This window comes from Phalaenopsis equestris, unplaced genomic scaffold (genome assembly GCF_001263595.1).
Source record: "Phalaenopsis equestris unplaced genomic scaffold, ASM126359v1 Scaffold200668, whole genome shotgun sequence".
NCBI lineage: Eukaryota > Viridiplantae > Streptophyta > Magnoliopsida > Asparagales > Orchidaceae > Phalaenopsis > Phalaenopsis equestris.
This window is the reverse complement of record NW_018220479.1, coordinates 515153-529747: the sequence shown is the minus strand read 5'-3', so window position 1 is coordinate 529747 and position 14595 is coordinate 515153. Positions and strand designations below refer to the sequence as shown.

Sequence of the window (14595 nt, the reverse complement as noted above, 5' to 3'; positions counted from 1 at the left end):
ATATATATATCTGTTTTCAAGTTTTTAAGAACCAGTGAGTATCTTTGTTGCCCCTCTTGCAGCTTCCTGGGAAGTAGAGGCAACCGCGAGCTTGAAATGGAGGAACTTTCGCTCTGTACTGAATTCCCAAATAATGGCGAAGAACCGAAAAAACAGGGTTTTGTGCTTTGCTCGAGTGCGGGGAGAAAGGGGGCGGGTGATATGACGCCAGAGGAGAGATGCACGCTGCCTCCAGTGGAAGCTGTAGCGGTGGTGGTATTGTCGCCGGCGGAGAACCAGCCGGCAATCCTGCTCTGTTGGTCTTCTCTTCGAAGCTTCTCAAGAGCAGCAATGCCGAGCCCACGCTGCGGAACTTTATTCGCCTTGTGCTTCTTCGGCATGAAACCAGATCTTTCCCTGCGGCAGCCATTGTTGTGGTTTCTTTCTTCTTGAAGTACCATTTTTGATTTATGAGCGAAGAAGGCTCGTCTGTTTTGAGATACAGGGGAGTGCAAAGCTAATCAGTTGTGAGAAAAGGTGGCATCTTTGCGGGGAAGAAGATGTCGCCGGAATTCGATGGTTGTGCAAGGAGAATGGAAACGAACCCAAGAGCTATTGCAGATAGATTCTTTATGGCTATCGATTGAATCTGCAAATCTTTTTAAATAATTTGGCGAGGAATTCAAGGGAAGGAGAAAGAGATCACTGCCGCTCGCTCCTCTTCCCGTTGATCCGACTGGCGTTGGTTGCTTGATTTATAAACGAAATCTGCTCCCCTTTTTCGGTTTTGTGTACTCTGGTATGAGATTCTGGCCGCAGAATTCTCTAACAGATTGAAAATTCAAACTATAAATCGAAAGAATGAGTTTTGTTAATTCCATGGGTTGGATAAATTTAGACGACAGAATTGATTTTAAATTCCATAGAACTCTAAACTGTTTAAAAGTCTGAATTTAAATTTCGTATTTCGAGTGAGTGAAATTATTATTATTTTTAGTATTGATGTATTAACGACAGAATTGATTTTTAGTTGAAATATCAGAAAGTAATTTATCATATCTATTTATGTTTGATAAGAATGGCTATCAAACATGGTCTGAGTTCTTGTGTAAATATCATTGAGTTTATGTAGACCCCAAGAAGCTAGTAAGGTCTAGGGGTAGATTGGTTAATTAATTTTTTATATTTACACAAGAACTCAGCAGGTATTCGGAGGGCGGAACTAGCTTCTTTTTTTAGTGGTCAACAGTCTCCCTAGACCTTACATGAGAGGAGCTAAAGCAATCTGATATTTCAAGAGAGACAAAATTGATATTTCAAGAGGGGGGAAAAACAAAATACCCTTTGATATAACTAAAAATCTGAATTTGAGGGGGATAATTGTCACTCTGATCGAACGGTCTGAAGAGATTCTCTCGATCAGACCACGTTTGATAGACATTTGAGTATCTTAACGTTATCAGAAATGAGCGATTTTATGATCGTTAGATGATGCTCAATTTGAATATCAGCTCACCAAATTCGACATATGTTTTACTTTTCAAATGTATATAGAAAACTTTAAAAAGTATATCTATGCTTGATTTGACTCGGATTAGATTGACTTCGATACCGTTGGGTCCGTCTTGTCAAGCCGGTCTATTGGACGACTTGAAACCAGGTCTCTGAATGACTTTTAGTCAAAATTTGAATAATTTTATTTAAACAATTTTTGCGAGATCCTATCACAGTTCGACATTCGTGTTACATGAGAAAATTTTGTTGTAGACGATCAAATATACTAAGCTCTCAACAATCATGCAGGAATACGGACTACACAGAGGACAAATGTGTTGTTTCTATTTTCTTAAAAAATTAGATATGATATGAGTTAAATATATACCACCCAATTCTTACGTATTTACATATCTAACACTTAAATTTTATTTTTATAGTTATATCAGCTGAATGTTCAATATCACAAAACATAATTATTTTAATTTTTTGAAAGTAAAATATATATTTTCATGTATATATAAGATGACAGATATGAATAAATTAAACTTTAGGTGTTTCATATGTAAATACATAACATTTGAGTAAATCTTCTTAATACAAATTAAATATATATATATATATATATATATTTAAGTGACTTGTGTAGACAAATATGATTATATATCCAATAAACATGATAATTAAGCCACATGCAGAGGTGTTTGAATTGGGCCCACCTCCTGAAATGGATGAATTGAGCTCACTTATAGAAATAGTTGAATAGTGCCCACTTAACGAGATAGTTGAACTGGACCCACTTGCCTAAATGGTTGAACTAAGCTCACCTAACAAAATGGCCGAATTTACCTCTTCATTATGGGCGGTCTAGTGCATTTAGGGAGGGACGACAATCAAGGATGAAAGTCCATTTTTTTTAATAAAATCACCCAACAATATATATATATTTGTATGTGCGTGTGCGCGTGCGCCCCCTGCCAGCTATGACTTGTTGGGAGCAGAGCAACGTCTTTGAAAGTTGTAAGTCCCCTCAGTTCTCAGGTTTGAATCCTCCTACGGCCAATTTGCGGTAGTGAGGGTGGTCCTTGAATAATTAGGCACACGAGGATGGTTGGGGGCTGGTATAATTATAAATTAAAGACCCAGCCAATTTTTTTTTTTTTTAACTATGGAATCAATGTATTGATAAAAATGAAAAATAAGGGTAGGGGTTTTACCATGAAATTTGATATTTAAGTGAAATTTTGAAATGTGGAAGAAAAAGTTTGGGGGTGGCATTGTCACTTTCTTAAAATATTATTTAAGTAAAATACTTTCTGAAAAGTATATTTATTATTTTCCCAAATATATATGTATATATAATAATTTATTTTATTTAAGAATTATGTTCAAACAAAATTTTCGCATTAGATGATGATGCTCAAACAAACTTTGGTTTGCCCCCCTCACTACTCGATTTCTTCACCTTGTTTATGGTTTCCTTTCATATCGATGCTTGAAGCTACTTCTCATTTATGTTGTTCCCTTCGATTCCTCTATATGTATCTATGTGATTCTCGATACGCACATTTTTGGAATATGATGCGTTTCGGGTTGATGTGATATGTGGATTTTCATCATATTCATAAGGTTTTTGAAAATGCAATCACTTATGTACTCTGAAACTATTTAGTTTCATGGTCGTATTGAATACATTTCATGCTACGTCCTTGAAATTTTTGGATCCATTATTTGTCTCAAAATTTTTTGGCTTAATGTGGATTAAATAGGAGTGCTCTTTTTTGGTTAGAGGTGCATTTCACTTTTGACATTGTTATTTTTATACTTGCTTCAAAATTTTGTGGTGTTTAGGTGTGATATTTGTGTGTAAAGATGAAAGTTTAGTTGTGAGATTTGTAAATTCCTAAGAGTTGTGTGGTATGTATGTAGGTGTGTGTTGTGATATTAAAAATATTTGAAGACATAAGATTTATGTATTATGTATGTAAATGCAATTGAACCGAGTGGTTTTATAGCTTTTTTAATTTCTAGTTCTTATTCAAGAAATGTCTCACATCAACAATTTTGTGGGCTTGTTATTGTTTTGGTGGGATTGCTCTGGCTAGATTAAAGTTGTTGGTTAGGCCAACATTTCATGATCTGAATTTATGAGCATAACAAAGAGAGTTTAGGTGTGAACTTTGTCAATATAAAAGAATTGTATGCACCTTGATTTGGTTGGATTGTCGTGATTGTGGTTATAGCTATAGGCTTTAGATGGGTGAGTGGAGGTTTAACATAAATTTGGAATATTTACTTACATACGACTCATTTTTGTATGTGTTTTACATCTTAAACATGTATAACTTATTACATGCATGAGACCATAGGCATGACAATGTGCATGTCAGTTTTGACAATTTCATTTTTGTAATTGCTATTAATGTTTTTAGTGGTATGTGCATAAAGATGAAAGTTTAGGTGTGAACCTAAGAATTTTGTGTTATGTATGTATGTATGTACATGAGAGGTGTGTGTTGTGATATTAAATATATGTAAATAGATAAGAGTTTTGTGCTATGTTTGTAAATACTTTAAGGACCAAGTGGTATTGTTACAAACTATTGTGAGTATGCTATGGAGACTGTGGGATTACTCTAGTTTTGATTTGTGTTGATGGATTTTAATTTGGATGGGTGGTATTTTAACATATATTTGGAAGGTAATACGTATGACTTAATTCTTATGCATGCACATAAGTATTTATTTTCCTCATGGCTATTTCACTTATACATTCTAGCATATACAATGGTTAACTTTTGTTGAAATTTATTACTTTTCTAGTTGCACGTGAAAAATAAGATGCATTTCTTAATGTGTGGAGGGATTTATTTTCATCTATGTTGTGTGTTGAAGGTTTTTGATATGGCAATAACATAGTATATGCTATATGTAGTGCAGGTTTTGGCTATGTTGCTTTGATTATGTTATGCATACCGATGATGTAAAAAAATACAAAGGGCTCAACCGATCAATAGGTGTGATTCATATAATCATTTTCACTATTTTGTTATCATTGGACGACATATTCAATCACATATACTACTTGGTTTTATAGCCCACATGATACACTCAAACATAATACTACTTGATTTTATAGCCCAAGTTTCTACACCTATATAATGATCGAATGCAGTTGGTGATCTTCTTTGACAAAATGACCTCATTGAGCTCTACTTTAGCTGCTTGTTCATTTTATGTTTCTATACACTTTTTTCTTTTTATTAATTCTTACTTAAAAGCTTAATTTATTAATTTTTTCCAACTTTTTATTGTTCTAATACAAGAAATAGGAAAACAAAATGTTGGATATCAGCTACTTGAGAGAATGAGAAAGAGATGAAGATTTTTGCCTTTCATTTATGCTTAAAAGAGATTAAATTAAGCAACATATCAACATCACATTTCAATAAAGATAGTTGGCAAAACATAACCTAAAGTTTCTATTAAAAAATTGGGAAGAGTGTATGATAAAAGTCTGTTTAAGAAAAAATGTGATTAACTGAAAAATATTGAAAACTGTGGAAAGAGGTAAATCAAGGAGCAATTGGATTTGGTTGAAATCCTATTAAGTAAAGAGTAAATGCATTTGAGGAGTGGAGAGAGAAAAAGTTTTGGTTAGAAGAAGACATTATATAAATTCTCCAAATTTTCATATAATTTGAACCTTGACTTTCTTAAATATAGGTAGTGTCAAATGCAAAAAAAACTAAAAAAAAAACTAAAAAAACAAAAAAACTAATAATAAAATAAAATAAAATTGTGGCATAGACTCTAAGTTGGTGGAGAAACTTGATTCGATATATCTCGGTGTCGACACCCAATTTTTAATTGAACAAATTTCATAGTTTGTTACAACTTTTCATAGTATGACATATGGTGCTCACATACCCTAATATGATAGAAGTCATTAAATTATTGGACTTTGTTCCCAAAATAATCAAGAATATGTCATTCTTTTTATTCTCAACAAAAATTTTTGAAGTCCAAGAAAGGGAGAGGTTTTTATGACGACGATGCCAAAGCGAAGGATTCATTACCTCCATTGTTTCTTATTCAATTAGTCTAATTGAACTCTTTATTTTTTAGTTACACTTAAGTTTGGTTTTAAATAAGTTGAACATGTATTTGAAAAATTTGTATTTCTTTGATTATGTGACTTCCACCCTATATGTTTTACTTATGTGCTTATGCCTTGAACACCTATTCGAACATCTATTCAAACAATATGTATTTCCTTATATTAACGATATATTTTTATCTGCTTGTGTTATTGCATATGTGAGTTGTATTTGAACATTTTGTAGTACTTTTTATTTCTACTAGTTCACTTTTTGTCTAGTTCATGATGTGTATTATACTTTGACATGCATAAAATGATGAGATGAATCAACAAAATAAAGATGAAATGATAGAGACAGTATAATGAATAATAATTTTATCAACTACAATATGTATCATCAATGAACACTACAATATATATTTGTGTAAGACACTGGGAATTTCATTCTCATCTATGGGTGACAAATGAATTGCAGAACTACTCGAAGTTCATCAATATATAATTCAAAACATGTTTCAGATCTAAGGAAAAAAAAATTATTATTTACTAAATTAATTGTAATATCTTTAAGGTTTGAATGAATCATTCCAATTTTCATATAGGGAAGTACTAACTATCACTTTATATATAATGTCATATAATGAGTCAATATGTGCTACTTTAGAGCAATTTTAACAGTTAATCAAGACTATCAATATGTATTTTGATATTAGGCTTAATGTGTTAGTTAGATTGTTAAACAATATTGTCAAAAACATGGATCGCACTTTTGGGCATACACCAAAAGAAATTCGTTACGATACTAGATATATGTCATTCTTTAAGGTACTCATTATATTTTACATTTTATTTGTATGCATTTTTTACCAAAAATTAATTGCATACATAAATATTTTAAAAAGGATTGTATAAGAGTGTTTGATGGCACATGTCAATGCATGTATTGGAAACAATAATAAAATTACATATATTATATGTTTTGGGTCTCTAACATAGAATATCTTAGCATTATGACACTTCAACATATGTTTTACCTCCTTGATGACGAGATGAGGAGTGCTTATGATAATCACATATTGAATTTGTAACTCAGAGATGTGAATACAAATTTCTAATGCCCTCTCTTGGTCAGTATATAAATGGTCTAACATGAGAAATTAAAATTTAATTGATGTAATAATAATGCTATTATTTAGAATAATATTATCTCGTTGATTCTAGATATTTGTTACAACAAGGAATTTTAAAGCCACTTTCTTATATGAAGTACCATATTTTTTATTTTAAATGCAAGGGACAAGTGATCAGAAGAAGGAATGAATTATTTGATAAGAGAAACTCATCACTACATAGTGTTATTGAGAGAACATTCAACATATGAATAATCAAATGTGTCATACTTTGAGATATGCTGCCATAATCCATGAAAAAGTAAATAAAGATAATTGTGACAATGTCAACATTGCATAATTTTATACCAGGCATCCATCTCGAGATGATAAGGATTTTAGGGTCTTAGCTGAAGATCCTATGCTTATATTTGTTGAAGTAATCAAATTTTGTATTGGACAATTGACCAGAGGAAAATATGTTGAGATTTTCATACCTATTTTATATTATTTTTAATGATATTGCACTTTAAAGAAAGGTATTTTTGATGTTTTGTTACATGAATGATGAATTAGGGTCATTGGAGCAAAAAGATACAAAAATAAGCGAATTTGGAGCGAAAAGGACCAAAATGTGGAGATTTGAACTAGTCCGCCGACGGCGCCCTTGACTCCGCCTACAGCGAGTTTTTCCCGAGGCTACAGGACAAAATTCTCAGAAGTACGCCGACGACGCCCTCGAGGCCGCCGACGGCGAGCTCGACGGTTATGCCTACTCAAGCTTTGGATAATGCCAAATTTTGAAGAGATGCTTAGGCAACTCTTGGGAAAGCTCATCCACAACTTTAAAAGACTATTTTGGCCAAAATTTTGAGAGCCTGGAGAAGGAGGGAAAGAATCTAGGGAGTAAAGGAAGTGCTAGAGAGAGTTCCTAGAGATTAGAAAGATTGCAATTGTGAGGAATTTTTCGAGAAATTGTAAGAGTGGAGGGAAAGTGAGAGATTTCTTCATCTTTGCTACTTCGAAGAGGAATTCTATGTGTTGTAAAGAAAGGAAGAGATTCAGAGGAACTTTGAGGAGTGTTCTTGGGGAGAAACTAGAGATAAGTTATTTACTTGTTATAGTTTGTATGACTTTGATTTTATATATGAATTCTTAGTTTTGTTGTGTTCTCTCCATGAGATCTGAGTAGTTTTCTCTGTTTTTCTCCTTGTATTGAGATTTGTGAAATTGTGATTTGAATTGTTGAAGCCATGAAAATATTTAAGAAATTGTAATGATTTTTTCACTTCGGTCTTAATGTACTTTCAATCCAATCAATTGATTTGTTAAAATATATTAAGTTTTACAACTAAAGTGAGGATTACATCCAAGATTCAAGGAGTTTAAAGCCCTTGGAAGTTGGATGCAAATAAATAGGGAAATAATATTATCGGGCGTAGAATTAGAGATTTTAGAGTGACAGACTAAAATCCCCAATTCGGTTCTATCGTTTGGGCGCTGAAGTGTAGATGTTAGCCCTCAGGTGAGGAGAACGTGGGAGCTCCGAAGTGAGAGCCGATATCCTCCCAACCCAGCCGCAGATTCAGTAAATAAGCGTAGGATTAGTCAATGTTCTTTTTGCCTGGATCAAAGGGTAAAGAATAACTATGCTCATATTTGACACAATATAAATTGAACTAATTCACTTCATTCATTCACTATAATTTCTTGAAAAGGAGAATGATGTTTTTTTATATATTGAATATCACAATTAGACCCTCCTTAGTATCATTAGTTATTTAAGAGTTATTAAATTTACATATTTATTTCTATTGCTTATTAGTGACAGATAAACAAATTGAACTTCGTTGTTGTAATTAAAGTATTGATTTTCTAAAATCTTAGTTCGCAGTTCTAAACCACTCCCTGTGGGATCGATATCTAGGACACCATTAGAGCCTTATATTACTTGAGCGATACGTATACTTGCGTTGATAAGTGTGACTTTACAATTATTGAATATTTATTACGTCCATATTTATCTTGTATTTTTAAGCATATATAAAGTCGCGGTCAACAATCATTGTTAGAGGAAGATATCAGAGCTAAAGGCTTTGACAGTAGGGAGGGGGTTCAAGAGATGATCCAATTGAGGGAAGAAATCACAGATGCTTTAGTGAATGCATTGAATATCTGTAACTGATGTTTTGTAGTGTCTTTTGATATAAATTTTGTTTTTTACTGAGTTTTATTAAGGATTATCAGCTGATGCATATTTTCTATTCCATGCTTTGAACCTTAAATTTTTATTATTAGAACTTAAGAGTTTACTATTTTTTTATATGTAATGCTTTATGTTGATAATGAGCCCTTAATTACTATTTATTTATTTATCATACAAATAGTCTAATTTCTTAATTAAGCATTAAATATTGAATTTCAAGTTAAAATGAGTTCAAGAATTTCAAATGCTTCAAAAATTCTATAATGCAACTATTGAATGGATTGTTTTAACTATACATCAAGAAAAAAATACAGTTATGAGAGGTAATTTTATTACTGTCATAGAAATATAATATATGTCAATTGCAAAATTTTTTGATGGGTTGATAATAACGAGAATTAACTTTAGATAGTGATCATGTATGTAGAGAAGCTTTGAAAAGAAAATTCTCTTGAATGCTTGATCGTTTGGAGATGAAGGATAATATCATGATAGCAATACTTATTTTTATTATTATAATCTTAATTACTATGTTATTATGTGTTAAACTTGATTTAATATTAAAACTTGACTCCTAACATCTTTTTAAACTGCATAATTTATAATTAATTACATCTCAGGAGTGGTGGCTCCCAAGAATACTCTCGATTAAAGTTTTGGCTTATTTTGTGCACGATTATTGATAAGTGTCTATGAGATGGTTCATTTCATAGACTCAGATTAATAGATTAAAGATTGGAATGATTTTAGTGGAAATGGAAGATTTGGATGGCCTTGATTAGGGTTAATTCACTTGAGCTAAAAACTTTAGTTGATTGAGTTTAATTTCATTTGAATGTTTGTTGAGAATGTATTTAAATTTGTTTATGTTATGTTTGTTTAAATCATATTTTGAGCTCTTCGAAAATGATTATTATGTCAAGACGAAGGAACCGTGAGATCTTGATCAGTGTCACTTAACTTAAATTAAAAATTCCTTTTATAAACATTTTAATAATAAAAATTATTAAAAACAAAACAATTTGCAAACCTTAGAGCTACGACTACAGCGAGGAGCTCGAAGCAAGTTCTGTGGGCAGCATGACTTGGATGCAAGAAAAGAACATCTTCAAGAGAGCAAAATGGATCTTCACCAGCAAAAGCTTCCCTTAGTTTAACAAAAACAAACCATATGACTTCGAGGTAGTCTGCCTAGTGTGACATAAATCCTCATGTTATCTTTAGGCTTTTGCACAACCATGTTGTGCAATTTAAGCCCTAACTTTTTAGGACTCCAAAGTCGTCATTCGGTATGACATAAATCCTTCTATCTTCTAGGTTATTTGCATAATCAGATATCATGCAAATGTAAGCCCTAAGTAATAAAAATGACAAGATGAAACATCAAGTAATATCATCTCTGAAACTAAAGCTAAACCATAAGATAGTTTGGGAAGCTAATGAGGTTCTCCTTGAGATTTGTGACATCTCCTGCTTATCTTTCCTTTGGGTTCCCAAAATATTTGATCATATTTGATCCAATCTCATTTGGTTTTCTACGTCCTACCTTGAGCACTAAAGTTTCTACTCTTGAAGACAAACACCTCTGGTCATTATCGAGAGTTTTCTTAAGTGATTTCAGTCGTTTAAGATGTAATTAACTATAGGCTCTATATGAAACTGAATAAACTAGGTAATATAAACTTGATCTAATCTTTATATTAGATAAGAGAACTTTTCGGCCAACATATAAAAAGATTCACAGACCAAACGGATATCATAAATTTTCGTTAGTTTATGTAATCGAGTCACGCTAACAAGGAATGTATCTATTTCTAGGATAAGTGAATTGTTTTGGTGAGGAGCTCGGTTATTTAAATTATTAAATATGTTAGTTCTTTTGGTTTCATTTTCAAAAATCAAAATATTACATTCAAAATCCAAAATTATATATATATAAAAATTATATAATCAAACATGTTACTACTTTCAAATAAAAGAATTTATTTCGGTCAACACACTCGTTATAGCTCATACATTATCTTCTATAAGGACCAATTTTGCATCAGCTTGAGGTTGCTTCTTTGTTGTGAACTATGAGACTTCTTCAATTTCTATGAAACCATTCTTGCATAGTTTCTATCAATTTCCATTGTTTTCATTATGACCATTGTATTTCCCTTCCGTTATCAAGAATCCCTTAGTCAATGGAGCTCTTCACATATCTCAGGGTTGGTCTAGATAGCCATCTCTAGCTCTTCTCTCTCGATAAGATTTAACTCTAGAGACTAGAAAATAATGTGAAGGATTAGAAGCTTTAGATCTGCATTGATTCTTCTCCATATGATTGAAATATCTCAAATGTTATCTCTAGTGGCCTTCCCGACAAATCAAAGAAGAAGGTGTTGGATTGGGTACTGGTTGAAGCGACAAGGGTCGTTCGACAACAAATTTTGGTTTACCAGTATCTTGATCCAATAACTGTCAATTGGATGCTACAATCAAAAGCATTCAGGAGAATAATAGAGGTAGATTAGGTAGCCTCTGACACTTTGGAGTCTGAGTGAGAGGCAGCGATTGTTACCCAATACATGAATAAGAAGGCTCGTGCGGTCGTTGACACTGAAACCTCCCACCCCAAGGCTGCCAAAGTAGTGTGTCATAAGACACCTCTTATGGTTCATGAATTTGATGACCTTGAAAGTGAAAAAAAGAATTTTGATTTAGTCTATTTCTAAGTATGTCTTAACTCCCTCAATGGTGGGCTATGTTTGTTGTGCACTAATCTAAGTGTCTTTGTGAGTCTTTGAGACAAGTTTGAGCAAAGTGAGGATTATTTCTTGGCTCCCAAATTTCTCCATGGTTGATTCTCTATTGCAGATGGCAGTTGGCTTGCTCAGTTATGAATAATGTGGGGGAGAAGTTGTATTCTTCTAGCTACTGATATGTAACTGTTGGCTAGTTTCAACAACTCAGTTAGTGTCTTCGACTGTTACAAGTACAACTTGTACAAAAAAAGGTCCTTGATTTATCCCTTAAGCTAGGACATCATGAGCTACTGTGGGCTCCAACTCCTTCACTTACAACATCTCCTTTTAAAAGTGTTTGAAAAACAAGTGAAGGATCTCATCCTATCCTTGTCGGATCTGCAGGATGGCCTGTGAATTTTTACAAGGCTTTTGGGTGCTGGCAAACTATGTCATAAACAACCGCTTGAAATTAGCAAATAATGCGATCACTCTCGGCGGTAATGCATTGAACCACTTAAGCACCGACACCCTCAACCTGATAAATAAGAGACGTCAATTCAACATGTCGGTGATCCTCAATTGACACATATTTGACTCACATAAGGCTATATGGTCGGTCCGATCAGTGCTGCCCTTATAAAACTTTGGTGTCGGGATTTTAAACCTTTATGGGTGCTCGACCTCAGATATTTTCCTTGAGAATGCATTCACTGGCTATCATGGTACTTTAGTATGCATGAATCAGTGATGGTCGATCCGTTCCAACAAAACACTATCGAAGTACTGAGAGTCTGACTATTGATGTCAATCAACCACTATCGAAGTACTAGGAGAGATCTTCCTCCCTTTCTAGAGCTTGGGGGACTCTTTGGCCATTATACACTAGCCTTCCCTCTCAGGGGTATTGCTCTTTTCCCTAAGCCAACGAGACTCAGATGACATCATGCATTTGATCCATCAACTCTCGAATCTGCAGATTCACAAATTCACTGCTACACTCCATGCTAATGGTGTATCTTATATTAGTTTTTCTTTGTAGTGGGTTGCTCCTCTTCTTATTTATGGCATAATCCATGGTCGTCATTCCTTTTAGAATGTTAAATCCTAATTCATCCATGAATTATACCTAAGAGATCGAGCAAAACAAAGTAGAGAGAGATAAAGTGAGTCAAAGAGGGAAAAAATATTAATGAATAGTAAATTTTATCAATCATGTTTATCTTTCCCGACCGTTTTAGCTAAATTTGACTATATTTACACCCACTTTGTTTATTAAATGATCTCCTTTATTATAGGGAAATAGTATAATAAATTGATGTTACATTTTTTCCTTTGCTTTAATAAGGGTTGTATATGACATTCTAGGTATTTTACAGATATAGGTCAAAATTGCTTACTGTTATTTGGCGCATTTGGTTAAGCTTATATGGCTTCATCCCAAGAGGGTCAATTCGATCGCTTGGGCTTAGTCAGGGTTGTCGGTCGACTAAGCTTGATTGGCTTCGGGTTGACAAAACTAGTTCAATCGGATTAGTAAGTCTGGAAGTCGACCCTTGATGACAGATGGTGGAGCTATTGAACACCCCTAATATGAGTGGAGATGCTGAAAGGCTAGATCTTCACTTGAATCGGCTTGTTTGCGCCGGTTGGCTTGAATGTCTCTTTCTCGTTTCTAATTGAACGGTTCAGATTCAGGTCATTTGGCATTTTTTGTGGCTGGGTCGGCTCTAGCTCGAACTGTTGCACTTGATTGGATAAGTGGCTCCTAAACTTCTGTCAGTGGGTCCTCCTTCATTGCACTATTCTCTTACGAACCATTAGATCTCCTCAGAATCGGCACTTGCACATTGTCAAAATATAAATATATATATATATATATATATATATATAGACACACGCGCGCGCGCGCCGCGCAAACATGTCACAAACCTGATTATATTCTTGATATTTTTTTGGTAAGTATTAGAATAACACTAAAACACTTTAGTAGAAAGTTATAGATCTAAATTACAGATCTAACTGATTATTACTAATAACCTAAAAACTTTGATGTCGGATATTCAAAACCCATTATCTATTTTTATTAATTATTGGTTATATGAGAGTATTAAAATCAAGGAAAATTCACATACTTACCACACAATTTTTATAGATTTACATGTCTAACACCTAAATTTGATATGTACAATTATATATAGAACATATATTTCACTCCTGAAAAGTTAGTACTGGTGGTATTTTCTTCACATGATGCTATAAATTTGAGTGTTATGCATCTAAATATAAAAGTTTAGGTACTAAAAATGTTAATTAAATATACAACAATTGTGTGACATGTGCCCAAATTCCCCAAAAAACTAAGTATTGTACTCAGATTATTTTGCACATGTTTTTATCATAGTTATCATATTTTTTTCCTGCATACTCGTTCAAATATTCTCATTCCAGTGCTATTCAAGCTGACTACCAAGTACCTTTTACATACATATCAGCTTGCATGTGCATTAAAATGGTGTTATTTCCTATGCAATACGAGATATTTGGGTGATATGGATATAAAAATTAAACTATTAGGATTTAGATCAGTAGATGCATAGCAATTGGGTGGCATGTATATAAATGCCCAATATTCTTTCTAATTCTCATCTCTATCAGTAATATTTTAAACATTCCGACAACTGATCTTCAATAATTAAAGATAAATTGATCCATAGGACTCTTTCAATACAAACAAAAAAACAGCTAAAATTCAACCATATATATATATATATAAAGAATCGGTATATATATATAAAGAATCGGTATATAAATGCTCAAATATTGATTTCTTGTGCGCTAGGCTCTATGGTGAGAAGCTCTCGTCATGTGCTATTATTCGACGACCACCGTGTTGCGGGGATTCAAACCCTTGACCTGAGGAGATTTACTGAAACCCCGCCAACCAACAGATCAAGGCATGCATATATATATATATAT

The 14595-nt window shown here is 33.2% G+C and overlaps 1 protein-coding gene across 3 annotated transcripts in view; it reads right to left on the bottom strand.

Annotated features, from left to right (window-relative positions):
* The window catches only part of LOC110035902, a 2404-nt gene extending 1556 nt beyond the window's left edge, over window positions 1-848 (bottom strand). Inside the window, exon 1 of one of the 3 annotated variants that reach the window (XM_020740232.1) lies at window positions 33-848. In XM_020740232.1, the coding sequence (XP_020595891.1) occupies window positions 33-440 (408 nt within the window). In that variant the 5' untranslated portion in view covers window positions 441-848. The remainder of the gene's footprint in view (window positions 1-32) is intronic. The other 2 variants (XM_020740230.1, XM_020740233.1) reach the window with 2 other exon arrangements.
* Between the last annotated feature and the right edge of the window lie 13747 nt (window positions 849-14595).